The 25,939-nt window shown below is 38.6% G+C and overlaps 1 protein-coding gene across 2 annotated transcripts; it reads right to left on the reverse strand.

Annotated features, from left to right (window-relative positions):
* Nucleotides 1–12,868: 12,868 nt before the first annotated feature.
* LOC103937052 (UDP-rhamnose/UDP-galactose transporter 4) lies at nt 12,869–17,478 on the reverse strand. Of its 2 annotated transcripts, none has more exons than XM_048570961.1 (6): nt 17,276–17,478; nt 16,626–16,882; nt 15,442–15,626; nt 15,144–15,344; nt 14,607–14,768; nt 12,869–13,470 (listed from the first exon to the last, which is right to left on the reverse strand). In XM_048570961.1, the coding sequence occupies exons 2-6, from the start codon at nt 16,753–16,755 to the stop codon at nt 13,150–13,152; spliced, it is 999 nt and encodes a 332-aa protein (XP_048426918.1). In that variant the 5' UTR covers nt 16,756–16,882; nt 17,276–17,478; the 3' UTR covers nt 12,869–13,149. The 2 variants fall into 2 exon arrangements, with proteins under 2 accessions (XP_048426918.1, XP_009345238.1); XM_009346963.3 differs by having other exon boundaries at nt 16,626–16,843; nt 17,276–17,477.
* Nucleotides 17,479–25,939: the final 8,461 nt, after the last annotated feature.

Raw genomic sequence — 25,939 nt, forward strand, 5'->3', positions numbered from 1 at the left:
TATGATTAAGAATCTTTGGCCAAAGTATGAATGAGATTTAGGAATGTGTTCCAAATCACATTCAAGGTAATCATATAAGCACAAGACTCACATTGGATAGTAGACATGAATAAACTATCAAACCAAACAATGTGGTCAAGAGTATTGTATTAGAGAAAGACCGTATTGCATTTGTAATCCTAAAACTGAATAGGTTCTCCACCTCTTCTGATTAGCTTGGGTAACCATGACATGCTGCTAGGCGTCAACCATGGTTTGTGGAAGCCCTAAAAGTGTATTATCACTAACGGGAGAATTGAAAGTAAGTTTCAATTCACAATCGATTAGAAAGAGTTTTAATCGCCCACTGCCTCGCTAAAAGGAACCTAATGGATCGTTCACCGTGTAAGGTAGAGTTTGAAGAAACAACGGAGATGAGTAAGAATAATTAAATGGTTTAATTGTTTATCTAAGGCTAGGATTAATTAATATGTTAATTAATCAAACGAATAAGTTCGTTAAAGACCTCGGGTTAGTTTTAGGCCGCAAGGCCCAATGGGATTTGAATGTCAAGCCCATTAACTCAAGTTGTATGACAACTTGAATAAACAAAGGGCTTGAAAGCCCAATAAACCCTATAGGCTTGCCATGTTAGAAGAATAGGGCTTTTGGTCCATTAGGTCACTTATTTGAAGAGATTATATAAAGGACTTTATAGCCTAAAATTTACATATGGTAAATTTTGGGGAAAGGATGAGAACACAAGCTCTCCTTTCTCTCTAAAATTTAGGCCACCTTGGAGGGATCATCTAGCAATCAAACTCCTCCAAGGTCACTCATTTCTTCTTCATTATGCCTTGGTGATGAATCATTAGAGGTTCTCAATTTTGGGAACTTGGAGAAACCTTTTCATCCACCCAAATCCATGGATCTAAGATGCAAGGAATGAAGGCCCTCTCTTTGGGTGATTAGCCTTTGCTTATGCAAAGAGGAATCTACAAAGGTATTGATTTCTCAACTCACTTTGTTTTGAGTTGAGTCTTGGTTCACCTATCTACTAGGCTTTGAATTTCATGGGTAAATGTTTTGTTTTTAAGTGCATACAAGCATGATTCCGCCTTTAATTGTTAATTGCATGCTATTGATGTTGCTTAAATGAACATGTTTTTCACAAATATTCCTTCACTTAGTTCAAATTGCTTATTTTTCTTCAGTGAATCTTAAACAAAGGTTATTTAGAGACTTGGTGGCCTGCATGTGAGTCGAAAACACATTAACAATCTATCAGACCTTATGTGTCGAACCTGAGTGTTTCCGATCCGACTACCTTAGCTGACTTGGCTAAAGAATTTTTCACGTATTAGAGCTTTTTTGGAATAAAATTCCTCTTAGGGATTGCCTAGCATGGATGCCCTCTTCGGACCTACTTAACACATGATGTCATAGGACATACTTGACTTAATATGTTGGTCCAGGATAGAAGTAGTCGTACTCATGGTCGGAGTTCAAAGTTGGATGAATTTTGGATCACCCTTTCAACTATTGCCTCGAATGGCTTAGAGCCCAAGTTTGAATGTTATAACCCACAACCTTCTAGTTTTATAATCTTTTCGGAGGCCGAACGATGCCCTAGACTTATGAATTAGGAGGCTATGTCCCCGTGTCCATAGCTCACCAATCGTAGCCGTACTTATTACAGCTTGAGCCTCTTAAGCTACTAACCGAACAATATAGAATGGGCTAAAAGGGGCTCCTATGACATTATTACTTTGAATTTTTAAACTTGCGATTACACAAGTTTCAAAGTTGTTCGCTGCTCAAGTGATTAAGGTATTTCCTGAATCATCGAAAAAAGAAAGAAGAGATAAACATTGATCACGAGATAAACAAACTTGAGACGTGCTTTATTAATATCAGAAATAAGGTTATTGACAAGATGGCGTAATTGAATCCAAGATGGATTGCCTACATATCTCATGGAATGAGAATCAAATCACTGGTGTAGTTCAGAAAAGATGATATAACATAAGTATTACAACATGTATCATCTTTGACAAGCAGCTTATGGCAGGGCGTTAAGGAGATGAGTTCTCCATAGACTTGTCTTCACGTAAACGGCAGCATTGCAATTGAGTCAAGAATGGATGACCTATATATATCCCTGGGAGGGGAATCAAATTGCATGTAGTTCGATTTGGTGTCTAAAGGTAGTATCGTCTAAGCTTAGCAATATTCTATCTTTTGGTGATCGAAGTTCCATCCATGCTTTGCAGGTTGTAAGTTCATTTGCCCCTTACTCTGATAACCTTGTACGGTCCTTCCTAGTTTGCTCTGAGTTTGCCTTCCCTTAGTATTTTCGTGTTTTCAAAAACTTCCCTTAGGACCAGGTCTCCAACTTGTAGGCTTCGAGGTTTGATGTCTTTGTTGTAATATGACCGAATTTGTTGTTGGTATACGGAAAGTCAAACTTGGGTGCATTCTCGATGTTCCTCAACAAAATCGAGGCTTGAGGATTCATGCAATTTCTAGAGTCTTTCACTCCTTGGTATGAAAATTCGGCATTGTGGTGACTTGGACTTGGATAACAACCAAGTCATGAATAATGGTGTTTCTCCTGGAGATTTTCGAACTGTTGTACAATATGCCTATAAGACTCTAGACAACTCATTTGGTCATTTGTTTTTTCTTCACAAGTCTTTCTTCAAACATTGTAGAATGGTTTTATTTAAAGCTTCTGCTTGCCCATTGGTATGCAGGTACCTTGGAATGGAAGTGTGATGATGGATCCCAAGCTTTTTACACCAATCTGTGACTTCAAAACTGCTAAACTACAACCCATTATCTATAAGTATAGTATGTGGAATACTAAGCTTTGTATCTTGTTCATAGTTAAGGTTGACTTTATCTCCATGATTGCCTTGATCTGATTCAAGTTAGCTTCGATCTGGCATTTGGTAACCAGGTAGCCTAAGAATTTGCCTGATGCTACCCCAAAGGTACAATTTTCTGAATTCTACTTCATGTGTACTTCCAAAGTAGATCAAACGACTCTTAAAGGTGGGCTAAATGGTCATTCTTTTCTTTACTTTGACGACCATGTCGTCCACATAGACCTTCATCATCTCTCCAATCCTTTCCTTGAAAATTTGATTAACAAGCCTTTAATAAGTTGCCCTTGCATTTTTAAGATTGTTGAAACCAAATTCACGTACCATAGTATGCGAAGGAAGTGCACAAACTCGAGCAACCTGCATAACAATAAACAACAGCAAACAAGCTTAGAACTGCCGGAGGAGGGTGTGGGAGGGTGTGCTGGCTGAAGACTATTCGACGGTCAAGTTAGTGAACCATTTTAGATTGAAGTAGTGGGCAAGAGAATTCAAGTATAAAGATTGTACTACCAGAGATGAGTGTATTTATACTATTTGAAGAGAGATATTTTTAGGATAGAATCCTTGTTCTAAGTCAAGAAAATATTAGAGGATATTTAAAAGTAGATATTGCACCCTCTTAAGAGTTGTGATTACTTGCGGTGCACGCCAATTCCTAGATTGTAGGACCTTCAAGACTTATAAGGATCTAATTGAGTCCATACCCGGATTAGATAATTTATCTTGCGGAATAAGCATGATCATCTAGCGGAGTCGCTAAACTTTGCCCATTACCCCAGAACAAGGGGATAGTGGCACTGTAGCTTCATTTCAGCGTTGCTTCAGCCCCATAAAATCATGGTCCCATAATTGCCCCTAACTATGCATCTAAAAGGCAACTTGCTCACCTTGAGGATGGATTGTTACCCAAAAACCATGCCTTTCGGAGTAAGTTAGAATATGTACCGTTCAATCTTCCATCATCAAGTGTTGATTCGATTCTTGGTGGAGTAATGGAGCCGTTTTGGATTCTAACGTGTGGTCTTGAATGTTGTGCCATAAGACTTGTAATGATGATGAAGGCTACATTGGCACATTTCGCAAGGGGTTGCCATTCATATCTTCTAGCGACTTATTTCTCAGTATGCACAAATCTCGAGATAAAAACAAAATGTTTCATAATCATCGGCAAGATCCTCAGGTTCTTTGCCTTTAAATAGCCTTTTCCAGGATAGAGTTTTTCTCAAACTCTCTTTTCTTTATCCATACCATGAAGATTCCTCTTTCTTTCCATAGCTTTCTTTCTGAATTCGGTTTTCTCTTTGAACCTTCAATGTTTAGAATTTGAGATGCTAAAAACTATGTCCTTCTTACCCACTATTGCTAAATAAGCTTAGGCAAAAAAGTTAATCCCACCATAGTATCCTTCATTTCATATGATTTGTTCCATAACATTCATCTCTATGTAATACCCTCATCCCAGTCTTTGCATATGGGTTTAATCTCAACAAAGTGTTGAGATTCTTCAGAGGGCTCCTCGTCACTACTTTCTTTCTCACACACTGGTAGTGGACGACGATGATGACAAAACTTCGTTAGGATTGATGATCTTGGCTAAATGTGCTTCATAGTCTTCATAGGAAAGTTTTCCTCGCTAGGAGTGAGGGTGTGTCTCCCCCATATAGTTGTACTTTCTCGTGCCTTTTCCTAGGACTTTGATAATAAATATGTGCTTGTATGAATCTTCGCTTACTTCATCTGGTGCTTCTCTATTCATTAAAAAAATCTTAATATGATAAATCTTCCTAAAGTAAACAAACTTTTTAGAAGCAAAATAAGCAACGGAACTGAACACGAGTAAGTTTGTGGGCCCAGTATAGAGCTCAAACGGCCCCTAGCAATGTTGGTTTGGAAAAACATTACTTCCCAAACTTAGCATTCAAAAAGGTTCTCATTGTGATATCTAGATTACCACCTTACTCTAGTACTAGGAATTAAACGTTGAACCCATGAAGAACTTTCCACTATGTCAAAACATATTTATCAGATTAAGAACTTCGAATTGTACTTAAAAAAAACCTTGTAAAAAATGAAAAAAAATATTTTTTACCCTACCCCTACTCTTGGGCCAAGGATTTTAATACTTGCAACGTGGCACTCAGGAAAGGTTTCTTTCCTAGCCTGAATTGCCTGTCTGTTCCAATTCACACATACTCTCCACTTACCATTCTTTTTTTTTTTGTACTAGTACCACGTTTGATAACCAGTGCAGGTGGTGCACTTTGACAATGAACTTGGCATCTTTGAGCTTGTCGATCTTTGCTTTTATGATCTTACTTCGATATGTTCTGTTATTCCATTTGCACTAGGTTTGGCAGTTGGGTCCAGGTGGAGTCGATGGCAGATTGTAGATGGATCAATTCCGAGCATGTGTTCTGTTGACCGAGCAAACACATCTTTGTTGGCCCGTAAGAAGTTGATGAATAACTCTTTCTCGCGATAGGTTAGTTTTGATCCAGGCCTAACTTTCATTCCAGTCTATTGAGATTAAGATTGATGTATACGACATATTTGTCTGCCTTTTGACTCTGGGGTATTGTCATCTTGGAGTTCAAGATCTAGGTCGAATTCTTTGTAGCTTGTTTGCTGACCCCCTAATTATGTACTATTCTGACACTTCCATAGGGGCACTGAACCTTCACTTTCCCGTTTGGATCATGTTCATGCTTTCGACAGCACAATAATGTGTTGTTGATTGGTTTTCTTTTGTTTCCTTTACTCCACCTAGTACAGGATATTAAAATAGTTTATGTCAACTAGATGAGACATCTTTCATTTTGTGTAACCAATTCTAGTCAAGGACGGTGTTGTGGAGAGTTGGGCAATCCATGATGTGGAAGGTTACCAAGTGGATATAGGGCTCTGTTTGGACTGCTAACTTTACCATCCCCAAAGATCAGACCGGTGCTCCGTTGAAGGTGTGAAAAGTAGTCTTTCTTGTTGATGTTGCCAATAATCCCCATCTTTTCAAGACGTCCTTGAAGAGAATGTTAACTCTGAATACATTGTCGACTAAGACCTGGCTTACTAAAGTGTTAGAGATTTGTACCTTGATGACAAGGGCATCATCATAGGGCGAGTGGACATCTTCTAGATCCTGATTGGAGGACATTAGGATATTGGAGTCGATGGTCAATGGTTTGTTGATGGAGGCCATCATTCTTAGTGTCTTACAAGTTGCCTTTCTTTCTTTCTAGGTGTTTTGCAGATATTCTTACTCACCATATATGCAATTCACTCTATGGAATGCTTCTTTCCTTAAGTATTTGAAGGGGTGAAGACCTTGAAGTTTTCTAGATTTCCTGCGGTGTTCCTTAGGGGTAAGACGTTGAGGCGATTCCTCAGAAGTTAGATCAATAACCTCCATCCCTCAAGTTGCTAATTCTTTGAAGCAAAAAAATAGCTCTTTTTCAGATCATCAACCGTGCTTTCATGTCAGTGAGTCATGTAGGTTCTTTAGCTATTGGACTTCGCCAGACGCTTTCTAGATATAGATAAATTTTTATCACGTCTTCCTACACCTTGTTTATTACAGTAACCCCATCGTATTCTTAGTTTGCGTCAACCGTGGGAGCGACGAGGCCGTCGTTGGCATTAACCAAACTTTCTTCGGTAGACATGTTAGTTGGTAGGGTGATATAGTCAAGAGGAATAAGAGTTCTATCTTAATGAAAACATCAATTGTTGGAACCAAATTCGCGCACCACTGTATGCAAAGGAAGTGCACAAACTCGAGTAACTTGCAAAACAATAAACAACTATGAGCAAGTCTAAAACTGAGGGGCGTATGCTAGCCAAAAGCTTTCTGACTGTTAAGTTAGTGAACTATTTTAGACTCAAGCAATGGACAAAAGAATTCAGGTATAAAGATTATGCTACCAAAGATGAACCCTAGATGGGTATATTTATACCGTTGGAAGAAAGACCTTTCTAGGATAGAATCCTTGTTCTAAGCTAGGAACATCCTAGTGGATTTCTAAAAGTAGATATTGCACCCTCTTAGAAGTTGTGGTTACTTGTGGTGCATGTCAATTCCTTGATTGTAAGAACTCGAAAACTTATAAGGATCTGATTGAGTCCACATCGGGATCACAACACGTAGAACAAGCATGGTCATTTGGCAGAGTCGTTAAGACTATGCTTATTGCTCAGAAACAAGGTGATGGTGGCATCGCCACTTCTTTTGATCCAGCTTTGCTCATAGCTGGTGAGTCTATGACTGGACTTCTAAATATTCAGATTAGCCTTACTTTAGCCCTAGAAAATCATGGTCTCATAAAGACCAAAGGGCATAACTTTGTAACAATACGTAGCTCGGTCGATGATAAAGAAGGTTGCCTCCATATCCATCTCATACATTTTTATTAATTGTATCTTGAATAAGTATCCATAAAGTTGAGCAACTCATGCCTTACGGTCCAATCCACCAGCAAGTCAATCTGTGGAAGAGGATGTGGATCTTTCGGGTAAGCTTTGTTCAAATTTGTGAAGTCCATGCACACTCTCCATTTTCCATTTTCTTATGTACTAACATGGCATTGCCCAGCCAGTCCGGATGATGTACTTCAATGATTAAAATGGTGTCCTTGAACTTGTTGATCTCAGTTTCTATGATCTTGCTTCGTTTGTTTACATGATTTCGCTTTTGTAAGATAACCAGTCTGGCAATTGGGTCTAGGTGGAGGCGATGACAAATCACGAGGGGTCAATCCCAATCATGTCTTTAGCGAACCAAGCAAACACGTCTTTATTGGCCTGTAAGAAGTTGGTGAATAATTTCTTCTCTAGATCGGTCAGTTTACATTTGATCCTTGCTTTGCGTTTTGGTTTGTTGGGATCGAGGTTGATATACATAACGTCTTATCCACCTTTGACTCTGGAGTGCTGTCATCTTGGGTGTTAAGATCTAGATCGAACTCCTTGTAACTCATTCGCTGACCCCCCCCCCAAGTTGTGACCGTTATGTTGATTTGTCCATAGGAGTGTTGGAACTCCACTCACCCTTCTAGATCATATTCGTTCTCTCAACATCATAGCAGCTCGTTGCCGCTTGGTTTCCCTTTATTTCTTTTATTCTATTCGGAGCAGGGTAACGAAGCACCTGGTGATAGGTTGAGGGAACGACTATCATCTTGTGGAACAAGTTCTAGATGAGAATGGCATTATGAAGACTTTAGCAGTCTATAATATGGAAGGTCACCAAAATGTTGTATGGCTTTGCCTAAACTGTCAATTTCAACGTACCTAAAAGCTGGACATGGGTCCCCTTAATGGTATGGAGGGTAATTTTTCCCTTATTAGTGGTGTCGAGAATTCTCATCTTCTCGGCTGCGTCTTTGAAAAGGGCATTGACTCCTGATCCATTATCCACTAGGACTCAGCTAAGTAACCAACCATAGCGTTAGAGATGTGTACCTCAACGACAAGAGCGGCGTTCTGAGGAGAGTAAACATCTCCTAAGTTTAGATCAAAGAACACCAGGATGTTAGAATCAATGAGTAATGATTTGTTGATTGAATCCCTATGTTTTGGCTAGAAGATTCATGAGTTATATCTTAGAGTAGTCTCGTTCCACTCTGGAAGGTTAGAGATCTCTTGTTGTACACTCACATGTCTCTATGAATAAAACAATGACCCCAACAATGCCTAAGATGAGGCATGTACTTTGTTACTTGTATGTTCTTACATGACATTCATGTGAGAAATCTTTCTTGATCGTTGTTCAATATATTCAAGAACCCTTTGAGCACTTATGAATTTGTGCTAATGTCTAACACGAATGACTTGACAATCTTATGGCTAGGAATGTTTTGGGAATGAGTATAAGAGAAAGGTCTATTGATCTAACATTCTTAGATCACTTGTCCCTTAGGTTGATTACATTCCTTGGATTCCATTATTGATTAAACACATAATTCATTAAGTAGTGATTAATTATAAACATTGGCCTTCCATTAAACTAAATAAGAGTTTAGCATAAGTGTTACAAAAGCTATTTACATCAAATGAGTAGCTTTATGGACATACATATAACAAAAGGTGTTCCAATAATTCGTACAAGGTTTGAAAGTCTTCAACTATCCCGAGCTCTAAACTTTGTATATTAAGTAAGAGCATTCATTCATGCATTTGAATGGAAAAATGTTACTCATCAATGCGTCACTATGTATGCCCTTTAGAACTTGAAACCAAGCAAAGGGAACTTATTTGGTGGAGGTACGACAAAGGCTTATGGAGCTGGAAGATCTCTAGTGAATTTGCAGGTCTCATTGTTTAGTTAGTCCTGGTACAGTTTCTTGGATTCGCATACCTCTTTGCTCAACGTCATTCGAGGATGAGCTCCAATCATAGTCGATGCATCTAGTTTAGTAGTCAAGGGTGTTTCTGGTTTTACGAGGCCTGTGAGTTCGTGGACCAATGTCTTGTTAGTGTCTCTGTCATGTCGATGTGATTTTGTTTTGTTCATTCACGAAAAATTTGGTGTTGGATCTCCAAGGAGTACAGGGATTTGGTTATTTATTGGCATGTGGACGTATGGATCATTCTCTGGATGAGTGATCTTAGTCTTGAATCTTCTTGACCTCTGCTTGTGTCTCGACCAAGTCTAGAATCTTCTTAGAGTTCTAAGAACATTTGCTTGATTGGAGGAGTCTCTAGATATTGTGCTCTAGCTTGCGCCTTAGTCTCGTAGATCTTCTTAAAGAGTTATAGGAATTCATCTTGGTGTCCAAATGATTGGACTATGTAGTCTCCTTCAGGTATGTCAACTCCTTATTCTTGCAAAAGTCTCTCTCTTCTAGCTTTTTGAAGGCGACCCGCAAGTGTTTCGTTTGAATAGGCATAGAGTTAGCAGTGTCTTTAGTGGAATGTGCACTATTCCAGCCACGTTGTGGTTGTAAGCCAACAAGTTGTTGGGTAGCCTTGGCTCTGTAGGCAACTGAGGAACTAGACTTGCTAAAGGTTCCAACTTCACATCCTAACTATTTACCAACTTCATTTCTCCCCAAGTATCTAAGAATTTATACTTAAATGATTGAATCTCACGACTTCACATGTCACAAATCATTACTTTTTCACAAACGACATGACATCATTTAATTGTATAAACGTCATAGCTAGAAACCGTGTTCTCTTTATCATCATTGAAATAAAAATTAAGTATTCAATTTGGAGATGTGTAGTCATCCATATGAATCAAACTTATTAACGATTCACCATGAAGGTGTTATTTGTTAGTATAACCGTCAATTTGTTCAGCATATATGGATGACTAAACGCTCTCCAAATAGATTGAATTTTTCTAGAGATGATCTTTAAATGATAAAAAAGATAATAAAGGTTCTTATTATGACATTTGTGTAGTGAATGATGTTGAAGGAAGAATGGTTCCTTAGACCATCTCCAACTGAAGGTTCTAGAAGGCCAGAGGGCCAAAAATAGCCCTAAAACCGTCTCTAACCGAGGGCCAAGCCAAAGGGCTCGTGTGCTCCAATGGACAAAAAATGGCCAATCGGCCGGCCTTGAGCGAGGCTGGAATTCAAACAACCAACGGTAACTAGCTGACGTCAGCTAGGTGTTATTTTTGAATATTTTTTTTTTTTTACAGTTGTTTTTTTTTTTTCTTTCAAAATTTGTTTAACATATTTTAAAAATTCTTTGTTTTTTTCCCTATAACTTCCTAAACCATTAAACATTACATAACATTAAGTAACATGAAACAACATTAAACACTATTAAACAACATTAAATAACATTAAACAACATAAAAATGATACAACATATAAAAAAAAACATTTAACAACACGAAACTTAAACAACACTTTTAAAAACATTTAACAACATAAAATTTAAATGTCTACTTCATGCTTATTTTGGCCCAAAGATGTGCAACAAGATCCTGTTGTAGGTACCTGTTTGTAGCACGAGAACGTATCATTCTATAGCCTCATGTACTCATTTATAGAGATACTACCAGTTCCTGGATTGAAGGGCAAATTAGGCCCATCATATATTTTTGCACGAGCCCTTCTTGACCTATTTAGATCATCTTGGTCGTCATTGAACTCCCCATCAATTACCCATCTCGCTCATTCTCCATAATCATATTGTGTAATATGATGCAAGACATCATGATGGAGTCCAAATTTCACGACTCCAACCTCTTGCCGGTTCGTGATCGACTCCACCCTTTTACATGTTCATTTAGTTTTCGTTATGTATACTCAAGAAAGAGCAAAAGTATGTGTATGTGAGAGAGATAAGGAATTGAGAAGGAAGAAGAGAGGAGGGAGAGTGAAGTTAGATTATACGAAAAAAAAAAAAAAACAAAAGAAAGTGAAAACAACTTAAAATATATTCAATTTTTTTTCTGTGTTAAACCCTTTACATCTTGAAGAAAGTTAAGGTTTCATTATAAAACTAATTGGCAATATACCTAACTTTTTATAAGTCCATGCAAGTTCCTTCATCTCATCAATGTGTATTCATTCTCAACACACTCCTTCACGTGTGACGAATTTTCAAGTTTAATACTGTGAACAACACAAACAAGGTGACTTGGAGCACATGTGGTCGTTGAGCTTCAGACGTGGGGCAACCAGCTCTGATACCATAAAAAAAGTTGAAGTTCTACCGTAAATTCAATTGGCAATATGAAAAGTAGCCCAACCTTTTGTAAGTTGTTGCAAAGTTTCTCATTTCACCAATGTTAAACTCTTTTAACTTCACATTCTTTTCACATTTCTTCCTCCAAGCTCCTTCCACTCTTATTTCCTTATTTGTTTCTCCTACATTTTTTTTCTTTATTTATTTATAACACAGAAAATAAATAGGCAATCTAAAAAATAAATTCACATTGTACTTTTTACCATTATGATATAAATTCACATTCTTTTTCTTTATTTATTTATAATGGCATAAATGCATATCTGGAATTTGCACTGGAACAGTGAAATTGGTGAAGCGTCAAATTAAATACATCAAAGTCAAATCAATGCCAGAATGCAATCTCCCTCTTTTATTTTTTTTTTTCTTTTTAAATTTTTATATTTTGCTTCCATACGTGTTATGACAGATATACCAAAAAACCATGCATCAAGTTTGACCGAAAAGAAACAATTATTGGCCTACACTAACACTACTAGACATGCTAAAAACTTGAAATGAAGCCCGTGATCGATAGTAGACCAGGTGACACCAATGGAATGTAGTTATCACATAACATAAATGTCTATCCAAAATTTTACTTTATATTTATTTACTTTACAGGTGTGGCTTGTGTAAGTCATGTTTGCGGCTAAATTCTTTAGTGTAACCATATTACGTTTATTTGCCTTTTTCTGGAGTATTTCTAGTGAAGAGCCTCACATCTGAAATGTAAAAAAAATCATATTTACATCTTATTTTACATTTTCGGAAGACATGAATGTGAAGTTTGCTTCAATGGAATAGATTCATATTTGATATCTAATTTTATGTTTCTCTTTGTAACTCATGGAGTCAACATTCTAAAGATGTAAAAAATGATGTATATCGAAGTTTTCCGGCCAACAAGAAATGCAAAATATCATAAAAGAAAAGCATTGTGCATCTCTTATTAAAAATGCTTTACTATAGATAGAGTAGGATATGCTGCAATTTTACGAAGAACAGCTTACATGGCATGAGTATATTGTCATATGCCGTTTCGTGTCAATGAAATAAGGACATTTGGAGGACCGTAACAGTGTACCCGTTCAAAGATGTGTCCAGGAGGACCAGGACCACCAACCAAGCGTGAATCAGCAAGAAACTCAGTTGTGGTTGTGGGGTAGCTTAAATTATTCTGGAATTTCAACTGTATGCATAGTAAAAGCCCACCCAACATATATCAATACCAGGCTTTTAATTGAGCTCTTTTAAATTAAATTGCTGATACGAAGGACAACTTATTATTCCCTCACAACATGAGATGGTCAGACTTTCATTTAACAAATAAATTACTATAAAAAATAACTGTGGTACAAGGTAAATTTCCAAGCGGGAACTCTTACACCCATCCAATGCAATGGAAGTTTCACTATTGAGTAAATTCAACAACACGAATATGACGAGCTATGGTGAAAACAAAAAATGCTGTATTACCGCGGGATGAAGGATCTGGCTTAAAGTTGTCAAGAAACTCCTCAAATCATCTGACCCTGATACGTTCTCTATTTCTTTCGAAGTACCTCCAACTGTTGTCATAACCTGTCACAGAATTCTAGACCTTCTCATCCACGCCAGAAGATTCTGATAATAAGCCACTGTTCTTTTGGGATTTGCTGCTTGGAAGACGCTCCTTGCCTCCTGGCTTGGATGAGGCATTGCCGTACCAGATCATTCCCAATATCGCGATGAACATACCTAGGACTACTTGAAGATTGAGACCCTCCTTCCCGAAGAATATGAACCCTAAGATCAAGACCAGAATTGTCTTCATATGGCCAAGGACTTGAAATGACACAGCAGTAAATCTACCAATGCAGATGAACTGGCTGAGGTTGGTCCCAACCGCGATGGTGCAAGACAGGACAATTAATGACTACACAAAACAAATAGACACCCAAATGTCATTTCCGCTGTAAGCAAAATGCAGGTAGTCATATGTCATAATAACCACTGTAAGAAAAATGGTAGAGTTGCAGCATATTACTCCTAACATGGTTCATACACAAGAACATTCAATCTCAATTCATTTTTATTTGTCCGAAATGACCTATTGTATAATGGTCTAACTAAAGTTTGCTTAACAACCAGGACTATTTGTGTCAATCAGGCCCTATGAGGGAAAAAAACAACAGGAAAAAAAAGTCATGTACATTATAAAGATTATCATAAAGAAGAAACTGTGGATTACATGAAAGATGAAAATCAATTGACCATGCTTAAGAAATGATCACTTTTTATTCAATTTCATAGGTTGAAAAAGAACAAATTCATCAATAAGATCAACAGAGAAATGAGAGACACCACAGATCTTGCCGTTATTGCACACAGAAGAAACGGACTTGTGTTTATAACGTTTTGACATCAAAGGGTTTCAAATATAATGGTGTAACATTGCCAATAAGATGATGTGTGCACCATTGTTGGCTTGAAGTAGTAATGTGTTTTCTGCGCTGATATTGGCACAGTTTCAAGTTGATACAATACAGAGAGAGGAAAGATGGTTTCTTTTCCTAGTAAATAATACTGCCAAAGGCCAAAAGGTTAATTGATTTGGCACCATAAATCACTTACGGAATTTGCCAAGAAATTTTTTCAAGTTCACCAGATTAGGAGCTGCCCATGTTTAAAAATACCATGACGTTATTAACACAACCACACGATTAGAGCTTGACACCACAATTGGAACAATAATCAACATAATACACTGGAGCAACCAAGGATCTAGCAATATATACTAACTTAAATATCATGCAAACTTGTCATGGAATACAAAGGAAAAAACACTAATATCTATTTTGAAGGGTAATCGAAAAAAATGAATATGCTGACATTGCTGAGACATGCAGTCACAAGCAAAGACATGGGCCTAACTTTCAAAGCACATGCAACTGAGCATGAATAATGGATGAATATTATTCACATAAAGGTTCATGAATCATTAAGTAATTGGGCTCAACTACGAAGGCATACTTGTATCTATAGATAATAAGATTATCATCTATAACTTACCATGGATATCAAATGATAGTCGTACGCGTAAACTATTTTATTTGTCAACCAGTAGTCCAAGAAGGGGCCTAATATCAGCAAAGATGCAGCCTGTACTGGCGCAGTATGTCCCAATAAATTGAAAGATCCAAGAGAATACTTCCGTTGAAGAGAGTGTACATACTGCACAAACATAGATAGTGAACAATGTCGCAAAGGGATAAATTAAAAAAAAAATGACTAAAGTAGAGCTTGGAGTTGACCAACATTAGTCAATCCACGTCTATGAACACATTCTATACACAAACTGATCTGAAAAATCATCATCACACAGCCCCACCCATCTAGAAAGAATATGGCTATTGTATTGTTAGCTGTTTAAACAATTTGAACATTTCTTAAGTGGATGCATATTAATAATAATACATGGAAACATCAATGAAGTTGTAATTTCAAATGTTGAGCCTCAGGAGACCAAGACTAGCTCAACGACCCCTAACCCAGTCCATCCTGGTCCTATCTATATAAGATCAAGAGTTTCAGTTAAGATGTACTTACATGCTGTTGTAGGGCAGTGCTCCAAACTGCCACTAAAGCAGCTATAAAACCCTTGGCATTGACACTGACATCAGTAACAGTACAAACTGCAACTCCAAGGAGAACCAGTGCTATGCTTAGCTTTGTGCCCCTTGAGTAACGCACGTTGTCCAAGACAACTTCTAGAAAACATGATACTGGTATCATAGTCAGCTTCGCGATCTGACAATAAAATTTGAAAGCAAAACCATGTTAATTTATCAAATCTATATCACGAAGAGAAAAAACATGTAATAGTCACTAGTTTACAACCACTCACCTGATAGAATCCCACAGAGTTCCACATTAAACTCACATTCATGCCGACTATGGAGAAATTCGCAAATAAAACAAACTTCAAAAGATCAGGTAATGGTAGCTGAGAGGGCTGGATATATCCCAGCCATTTAAGAACAACAGTCAGTAAGGTTGTTGTGGCAAAATGCAGACCCGTTAATGTTGTAGCTGCATTACATAGAGAAAAATGTAAAGATGGATGAAAATCTTCTGGTACAAAAATAAAATCTTTTGTTTCTTTTGGAGCAGCAGTATGTAAGATGGCTTAGATTACATAGGAGGAGCTAATTAAGGCCTGCATGGGCCACCTGACCCTTCTCATATTTTGCCTATTTTGTGTTCATTCATATCCAGATCTTATCATCACTATCATCAATCCATCTACTTTAGCATGCCAAATTATTTCACCATCATCCCTAAATTTCAACTCTTGCTGCTCACAAGAACAAGGGGGCCTAGAGACTACAACAAATCTGAGAAAAATCATTATAGAGGTAGAGCCTACAAGTCTATAATGAATTGGGATATCTATGCATTTTCGTTTTCCTTTCCTGCACCACCTAACAGTCATAACTATCAGAACCAAAACCATTACGTAGAATTAACATTTAAAAAAAAAAATATGTGTCCTCTTTAGTAAACTTTATGCAATGATTTTCAGGACCATCATTAAGTCGTAGAGGTTTTATTTATATCCAAAATCAAATAGATCCTTCTCCACACGCCAATCATAAAACGAGTGCAAAGTTTACTTCCAACTTCCAATATCTAGTTATCCATCGACTCATTATAAGCCATGTCTATAAACTCCCCAACCCTCCCCCTTACCTATTGTTTTGTAAGTGATCTATATTCATTGAGGAAAGTATGGCTTCAAAGTTACTGACAACTCCCTACATTGAAAACTAAAGAAGGTAATTTTCCAACTCAGGAGAGCAAACAGAAACCTGAAAGCCAAGAATAAACATTTTCATAACGATTTTAAAAACATAACAATATATAAAGAAAAAAGAAGCGTCCTTTACACCATTTCAATATGATTTCTAAGAGCTAAAATCCTCAGACATTAATAGATGTTATAAAAAAGGGCATCAAACTGAATACTGATTCGATATGGGAATGCGAATGAAGAAACTCAGTGAACAAAACAGGACAACAGAAACTTACCAAAACTGAAACCGTGCGTAGCCATCAACGATTTATTGACAATGATTATTCCAACAGATGTGACAACATTGAACAACCATGAGGCAGCATCAAGAGAAGCCTTCCGATCAGCTTTGCCTGCTGAAGCCATTTTTAACTTGTATAGATCCTACTTGATCACCAGATTCTCCACTGCTTACTTGGTCTTCATATACCAATACGCCAGCCCGAATCACTATCTGTGTAGGATTAGGGCATAATGTCACACACCTTCAATACTAAAATCAGCATTTTTCAAATTAACCACAGAAGAAACAATTAAATTTCGAGATTGATCCAAGATTTGAATCTCTACACACAAAAAATAAAAAAAAATAAAAAAAAAACACGAATTCAATGCAATAATATAACAAGGAACACAAAAGGGAAAACAATTTCCAAAGTCTGAAGCGCCATTGTTACAATTCCAAACAGATCCATGAAAAATCAGAGGGAAACAAAGTATGATAATATAATTCGAATTTCAAATCGCATAACAGATAACAGTAAATGTAAGTCAATCCAAAGAAGCAGCCAGCAACCCAATTAAAGAAAATCTGCAAAATCTTTAACTTCCCGGGAAAACGAAAAGCTTCAATGTAAAAAGCGAGTGGGAAGCTGAAAGTAGGAACCTGAGGGACGAAGACGGAGAAGAAGAAGAGGAAGATTGAGAGGAGGCCTGGGGATTTGCGGAGGTAATAAAAATAGGAGGTGTTTGAGAGAAGAACAACGTCCGGAATTCGATGGCGTTTGAGGAATTGAACAACGCCGTCCTCGTCGCCATTAAAGACAGAGATGGAGACGTTAGACTGCGAAAGTGAATCAACACTCTCTCTCTTTCTCTGCATTTTATTTTATTATTTTATAATTAGTTTTATTTTAATAAATCTTAATTGGGTTTAGATTAGGAGAATGTGCTTCATTTTGTGCTCATTCCGTCGTACAGGGAGAGCCGGAATATCTTTTTGGCTAAACTGCCAATTTGCCTTCTGAGCTATCACGTAACTTTCGATTTCAACCAAATTAATGTTAACTCTTATCACATGCTATTGACCCTAAAAGCTACCAAACTTACGTGGCATGCAAGCCGAGTAATTAATAAGCTAACTACGTTATTCGGTTGTGTGCAAGGCGTGCCAACTCATCGCTCGAGCTCGGGCGGGGAGTAAAATGTGTTGATGTTGCGTTGAACGTGATGCTGACTTCTTGATCTTGCGACTGCGGTAGAGGAAGGAACATGTCTCGACCTTTGGGTTCTAGAGCCTGAAGACAAGGCTACTACTTTTACGAAGTTCAATATCAGATTAGGCTTTCAATGTGCCGAATGTAGTAACCTGTAGCACCTCACTTCGCCGAGAAGGCTGATGAGATGACCTCCACCAACAAGAACGCAAAAATCCTTATCGATTGAGACTTGGATAAATAGCCAATCGATCTCGAAGCAGTGTTGTTTATCCAAATTGAAGGTGTTCCTCGGTCAGCTGATTCTACGGCTCCAGTGTTGTTTATCTAAACTGAAGATGTCGCCGATTGAATTCACAGTGCTGTTTATCCAAACTGAAGATGTGTTGGCGGAAAAAGAAAATAAAAATCTCAAGGTGTTTGAGAGGTTTGCGCAGGTCAATTTGTATGTTGAATTGGAGGGCTTTGAATGATGCACTTCCTCCTTTATTTATAGTAGTGAACCTACTCCTGGTCGAACCAGAGATGTACTCAGGCTAGAACTCCTTATCCCAATCGGATTATGATTCGGCCAATCCTAGTTCCAATAGGTTCCTGAACTAGGCTTTATAATGAACCAGATTTATTCCCTAATTCTCAGTGCCTTCAGCTTTGAGACCCCTTATTGTACCAGGATTCGCCCTCTTTGCTTATCCAAATAAATCCTTCTCACAATAGGACTCAGCCAACTTGATTAGGCGGCCTTATGGCGGCAGGACGGCCCATAATAGTTCTGGAATAGTACTGGGCCAAAAACAAACCTAGGCTTGGCCCAATAAAATTATTTTGGGCTCAAACACATGCACACCATGTGACTTTCCTTTGTGGACAAAAACGTCACTTCAATAGACATTCAGACACAAAAGCTATAGAATATCACACATATTTGCATAGGTTTATATTTTACAAATCCAAGATTTTTAATTATTTTAAAAAAATGAAGTGATCGAACTACCCTGATATGTTGTGCACATGCTTCCATTTAACATAAATTTGGATGGAATGAATGAAAAATTAACAGCAGGGGCAAATCAGTCAAAAAAATTAGTTTAAATCCTTAATTTTCCAATTAAAAAGTTCATGGGGGAAATCGAAAGTTAAGTAATAGTTCAGGGGGCAAATCGTCAATTTACTTTATCTTTTTTTATCTTTTGTAAGCTATGAGAAAATCGTAATTAACGTATTCAATTGGAATTTTAAGTGAAATTTACGTAAATTTTAATATCTTTGATTTTGGCCATGGCTTTACCCTTCTTGTACAAAGTGTTTAAGTTCGAACTGATGATGATTGAGTTTTTGTTTCATGTACATCATTTTCAAACAAGTACGTCAATTTATTAAATAAAGAGAACTACGAAAACATGTTCATGAAAAAGTCTGCCTCAAAAAGGTCATTTCAATCTAGATCTCAATAATGATGAAAATTACAACAAAATATGATCAATTGCAAAACCATATTATTTGATTAATGTACATCATTTAGATATTAGGATTATCATGAGTGTCAATCACTGTTCTAAAAATTCCTGTATAGGCGCTAGACAGCTAATTACCTCCCTGATTAATTCATAAGCGTTTGAAAACTAAGAAATGGTGTAACATCCCATATCGCGCAGGGGAGTGAATCATGTAAGCCTTATATGTATATTCTCATCTCTACCTAGCACGAGCCATTTTGGGAGCTCACTAGCTTTGGGTTCCATCGGAACTCCGAAGTTAAGCGAGTTGGGGCTGAGAGCATTCCCATGATGGGTAATCCACCGGGAAGTTCTCGTGTGAGTTCCTAGAAACAAAACCATGAGGACGTGGTCAGGGCCCAAAGTGAACAATATCGTGCTACGGTGGTGGAGCGGGCCCAGGATGTGGTAGGGGCCCGGGCCGGGATGTGACAATTTGGTATCAGAGCCTAGCCCTGGCTGTGATGTGCCGACGAGGACGTTGGGCCCCTAAGGGGTGTGGATTGTAACATCTCACATTGCCCTGAGGAGTGAATCATGTAAACCTTTATATGTATATTCCAATCTCTACCTAACATGAGGCCTTTTGGGAGCTCATTGACTTCAGGTTCTGTCAGAACTCCGAAGTTAAGTGAGTTGGGGCTGAGAGCATTCCTATGATGGGTAACCCACCAGGAAGTTCTTGTGTGAGTTCCTAGAAACAAAACTATGAAGGCGTGGTCGGGGCCCAAAGTGAATAATATCGTGCTACGGTGGTGGAACAGGCCCGGGATGTGACAAATGGCGTCTAGACCTGCTTAGTCACCCACCTAGGTCGAGTCTCACTTAGACAAAAATTAGATAACTTACATTTTTCATTTTGTTTTTTTTTTTTTTTTTACATTATTTTAAGATACTTGTTGAATAATTGGATAACACTCATTATATACTTGGCCTCATGTTTTCAATATGTTCTAATACTTTATATTCTATATGTTATTTTATTTTACAATTTATGTATCCCCATGGATGGAGGGAGGTAAGGCCCAATGGGGGCACATGCCCCCTCTCATCCCTTTTTTTTTCATTACAAATTATTCAATTAATCATTCTCATTTTTTTTTGCTTTGCAAATTATTCAATTAATCATATTAAAATAATAAAAATCTTCTTTTAGTTTTTAAATGCCCCTCCATCTTGTATATTTTTCTCTTGCACTAATGTCTAAACCTTGTTGAGTTCCATGTATTTGGTTAATTAGTACAAATGAGCATTAGATTGTCAACAATTAAAGACAAAATTAGACAATAGAGTAATAAAATTAGGCATTTTGTAATTAATTTTTTCAGCATTTGTAAAAGAACTAGCTTTATTTGTCCAAAAAATGAGCTCAAATTTTTTAAGGTGCCTTGTGACAGCCTGTCCGAATTATTTATACTTACCGTAGGTGCGAAAAGGCTAAAATGCCCTTGGATGTTAATTGGTGTTGTGGGGTGTTGTTTAGTTGTTTCTTTTGGTTGTTGACTCATCTAAGACCACACACCCACACACACACCCATACCACACTCCCGTGCCATCTCTCTCTCTCCTCCCTTTTTCGATTTTCTGCAACATCCGTATAAGTTGTACGGACAACACCAAACCAACCCATTTCTGTGCAGATCGAGCTCGTGTTTAGTACCATCACCTTCATCTCATCATCACAAACTCATCTATACCAGTTTTTAGACGTGAAACCCTCGAAAACCTAAGAACCAGGGAACCCCGATTTTGTGCACTATTCATGCACACGTGATCATGGGGTTTTAGAAGTTTTTAAGTTCATAGGAAGCTTTAGAATACTCTCACGAAGCTTGGAGAAGCACTTTGGAAGAAATTGGACGTCGCGAAGGCTACGAGTGGCGAGTAGCAGGTTTGGTTGGAATTTCGTGGTTTCTCCAGCAAGATTCCATGAATTTGAGGGCTTGAAAGTGGTAAGGTTTTGTTCTACTTGTTGTAAGCTTCATTTTGGTATCAATTTCGTGGAATTTGGTTGAGAAATGAAGAAGTTATGAAGTTTTGAAAATTTTCCAGTTTCTGGCGAGAATTCGAGTTGCAGATGGCGAGGTTAACGATGACGGCCAGCGAGACTCACCGAAGAAGACAAGAAATATTCCATCAACTTTGACGGAATATACTAATGGCATCAGGTATATATAACGCTATATTCCATTTTTGGACGGAATATTCCCTAACACCGTTAGGGTTACCACACGTGTGCCAGGCATGTGCCTGCACGTGGCCGGCGCGTGGCGACGCATGGGAGGTCAGAAAATTATTTTAAAAATATGAGGATGTTCGTGAGGTTGAGTAGATCACATTGGTATATCCGAGCACCCCATTTAAGCATTCTATAAGAAGTTATTACCTAGTTTTGGTTATGTGCTTTAAATTGACGTTTTTATACTTGTTTCGTATATAGGTTAGACTTATCTTGAGGACGAGCGCAGTCACTCGAGACAAGTGGGTTACGACCCTTCCACATATCAGTGAGTGGGCTTTTGGTTTTCTGTATATACCTATATACTTGTGGTTTTTCCTAGAAAATGAAATGGAATGTTTATATGTTTTAAATGCCATACATAACGTTTGCCTATTTATTTATGCATTAGTAGTGCATATGTTTAGTGCTGCGGACGCACAGGTAAGTGCTAGATGAGTTTATGGCTTATGGTTGTGAATTAGTGGTTATGTGAGATGCATAGAGAGCTCATAACCTGCACCCCCGGTGTTAGTACTCCTGCCCAGAGTAGGGCACAGTCCTTCACGTGATGTTCACCTCCCGCACTACACGCTCATCTTGGATCGAAGTTAGGTGCACAGTCCTGTCGTACAGACCACTATAGGTGGTTCCGACTCGTAGGTGACCCGCAATTATTCGCCCAGTCTTCACGTGATCCTAGCACTTGAGCGTATTTATTTACACCCAGTCCTGTCGTACATACCACTTTAGGTGGTTCCGACTCGTGTGCAGGTATAGTTAGTAAGTTGGGAATTTGAGCTCTAGATTCAGCCGTACAGGTCACGTTAGGTGACTTCGGTTGACATGTTACTTGCATTGCTTAACATTACCTGGGTTACTTACATTTTATGTGGAGGCATTCGACATGGCATATTTCTGAACATGTTTTTGATATATGTGTATATTCTATTTTCTGGGAAACTATATAGGTTTACGGCGAGGGGTTAGAACTTTTGATAATGAAATGATATTGAAAAGCTTTGTTTTTGCCCACTCATACTTTCTGTTTTGTGCCCCTCCAGGTTCTAGTTTGGTTTGCTCTTTTGGTGGCTTACGAGGAATCCATGACATATCTGATAAATTATCACCAGTGTAGGACCACCTCTGGGTGTGTTTAGTTAGTGTTTGTTCCTCTGGATTGCAATAGGCTTTTTGTGCTCTGAATATTGTTTTTCACACTTACACTTGCACTTGTACGTTAACTAGTTTACTTAGTAGTTTGGTTTTTATTTATTCGTACTTTTATTATTATCTTTTGCTTCTGCACTGTGCACATGGCTGCATCACCCTCATGTGACGGCTAGCACGCCTTGATTTCGGTCGAGGTGTGTCAGTTTGGTATCAGAGTATAGGTTTGACAGTCCTGCATATTTTGTGAGTGTTCTAATTGTTTTGGTGTCTTCTGTCAGAACTATGCCGCCTGGTAGGGAACCACGTCGCTCTGCTAAGCCTAGTTTCCCCGATGTTGCTTAATTGGGGGAAGCTATTGCTACCGCTATTCAGTTTGCCCTCTGCCCTCCCCAGAGGACTCCTCTAGAGACCATGTATAATTTGAAGCTGGATAAGTTTGAGGGCCACGAAGGTTTTGAGGGAGTTGAGTGGTGGCTAGAGCATATCGAAAAGACTTTTCGAGTGTTGCATCATTAGGGGAATCTTCTTATTAAAAGGTGGGTAGAGATGACTTCAAGGTTCTTGGGTAAGGAATCGCCATCCTGGTGGGAACAGGAGGTCCGTCATTTGACCCCAGAGGAAAGGGCTGACTAGGAAGTGTTTAAGCATTTGTTTAGGAAAATGTTTGTGCCTCCTGAGTACATTGATCGTAAGAAGCAAGAATTTACTGAGTTGAGGCAAGGGAAATTGATGGCCAATGAGTATTATCGGAGGTTCACTGATTTATTTCGTTATTATCCGGAGGTTGCTGCCAATCTGGGTGAGATGCTTCGTTGTTTTTGATTGGGTACTAAGAATAAGTGGCATTCTATGGCGGCCATTACTCCTTGTGACTCTTATCAGGAGTTCTATAAGATTCTATTGAGGATTGAGGATTCTGAGAACATGCCTAGCGAGAGTGAGGAAGAGGAAAAAGATGGCAATAAAGGAAAGATGACAAAGGCAAAGGTCAAGCATCTCTAGGACCTCGCATGACCCAAAGCTTTAAGCGAGGTGGGACTAGTTCCAGTTCTTCCAGTGGAGGTTTTAGTGCCACTGGTCAGGGAAGAGGTGGTAGATTTTCTCAGGGTCCTAGAGGCTAGAGACAGGGCTATACTGGTAGAGGAAGAGCTCCATTGTGCTGCAGGTGTAACAATCGGCATTTTGGAAAGTGTAAGAGAGGCAGTAGTGGTTCTTTCACTTGTGGGCAGATGGGACATAGAGCTGCAAATTGTCCCCAGAATCAGCAGAGGCCGCAACAGTCTTTCTTACCACCACCTGCGCCAATTCAGCAGGTTCCAGAGCCTGGTAGTTATGGTTAGATAGGTCATGGTGGTGCCTACTATTATCAGGGTGATGCCGTTCCTTATGCTCTAGGACAATATCCGTATCCCCAAGATCCTTATTCTCAGAGTGGGTATCCTCAATACTCCGGAGCTTATATGCTGTATCTTCCCATTTTAGCGGGTGGATCTTAGTGGTACCAGGGAGGACAACCTCAGTAGGGATAGATTGCTACTAGTAGTGTGGGATCTTCAAGGAAGTCTGGTTAGCTTAGTCAGGGGCGTAATGTGCAGGGTTGAGGTGGTCAGACTAGTAGAGGTCGTGGTGGACGACAGCAGACCCAGGGGCGCATCCACAATATTTCTCTGCAGGATGCTCAAAATAATCTTGACTTGATTATGGGTATGTTAAATATCCTTGATTATTTTGCTAGAGTATTGATTGATTGTGGTGCGACACGTTCTATTATTTCTCATACATTTGCTCTAGTGATGCAACCTCGCCCTACACCTCTAGGGTATGAATTAGAGTTTGCTATGCCTAAAGGGGAGATATGTTATGTCGATTGTGTGTATCCAGGATGTCCAGTGATGGTGAAAGATGTTGTTATGCCAGCTAACCTTATCCCGTTAGATATTGTTGCTTTTGATGTGATTTTGGGCACAGATTGGTTGCATTTTAATCGTGTCAATATTGATTGCTACGGGAAAACAGTTACCTTCCATCTTCCTGGATTACCTATGGTTACTTTTGTGGGTAAGCAGAGTGGGGTGAGACATGGCGTTATTTTTGCTGTGAGAGCAAAAAGGTTATTATCAAAAGGGTGCTAGGGATACTTAGCTCATGTAGTGTTGAATGATGTTGCTCCTAGTAGCGTGGAGGACGTAAGGGTAGTCAGGCATTTTCCTGATGTATTCCCTGACGATTTACCTGGATTGCGGCCAGACTGAGATATGGAGTTTACCATTGATTTGCTTCCAGGTACTAATCCTGTATCCTTGACTCCTTATCTAATGGCTCCTGTTGAGTTGAGGGAATTGAAAATCTAGTTGCAGGAATTAGTGGATCAAGGTTTTATTCAGCCTAGTACTTCACCCTGGGGAGCTTTAATGTTGTTTGTGAGGAAGAAAGACAGGACTTTGAGGCTATGCATTGATTACCGACAATTGAATTGGGTAACAATTAAAAACCGTTATCCATTACCGCGAATAGATGATTTGTTTGATCAGCTTCGAGGTGCTTGTGTATTTTCCAAGATTGATTTGAGGTCTGGTTATTATCAGTTGAAGATCAGTAGTGAGGATGTCCCTAAGACAGCTTTCAGGACTCGTTATGGTCATTACGAGTTTCTGGTAATGCCATTTGGATTGACGAATGCACCAGCAACTTTTATGGATTTGATGAACCAAGTATTCCAGCCGTATTTGGATAGGTTTGTCATTGTCTTATCGACGATATCCTAGTATACTCTAAGTCTAAATCTGAGCATGTTCGACATCTTACTTTGGTGTTGAAAAGGTTGAGGGAACACCAACTGTATGCTAAGTTTAGCAAGTGACAATTTTGGTTAAATCAAGTGCCATTTTTGGGACACATCATATCTGCTCAAGGTATTTTTGGATCCTCAAAGGGTAGCAGCAGTGGAGAATTGGGAGCAGCCACGGACCGTCACTGAGGTGAGGAGTTTTTTTGGCTTAGCAGGATATTACCGACGGTTTGTAAAGGATTTTTCCGCGATTGCTTTACCATTGACGAGGTTAACAAGGAAGGATGTTAAATTTGAGTGGGATGATAATTGTGAGCAGAGTTTCCACCAATTGAAGTATTGTCTCACTCATGCACTTGTTTTGGCATTCCTAGATGATAGTGGTAATTTCGAAGTCTACAGTGATGCTTCCTTGAATGGTCTGGGATGTGTGCCGATG

Source organism: the organism of the source record quoted next, unplaced genomic scaffold, assembly GCF_019419815.1.
Source record: "Pyrus x bretschneideri cultivar Hongxiangsu unplaced genomic scaffold, Pyrus_bretschneideri_v1 Contig56, whole genome shotgun sequence".
Lineage (NCBI taxonomy): Eukaryota > Viridiplantae > Streptophyta > Magnoliopsida > Rosales > Rosaceae > Pyrus > Pyrus x bretschneideri.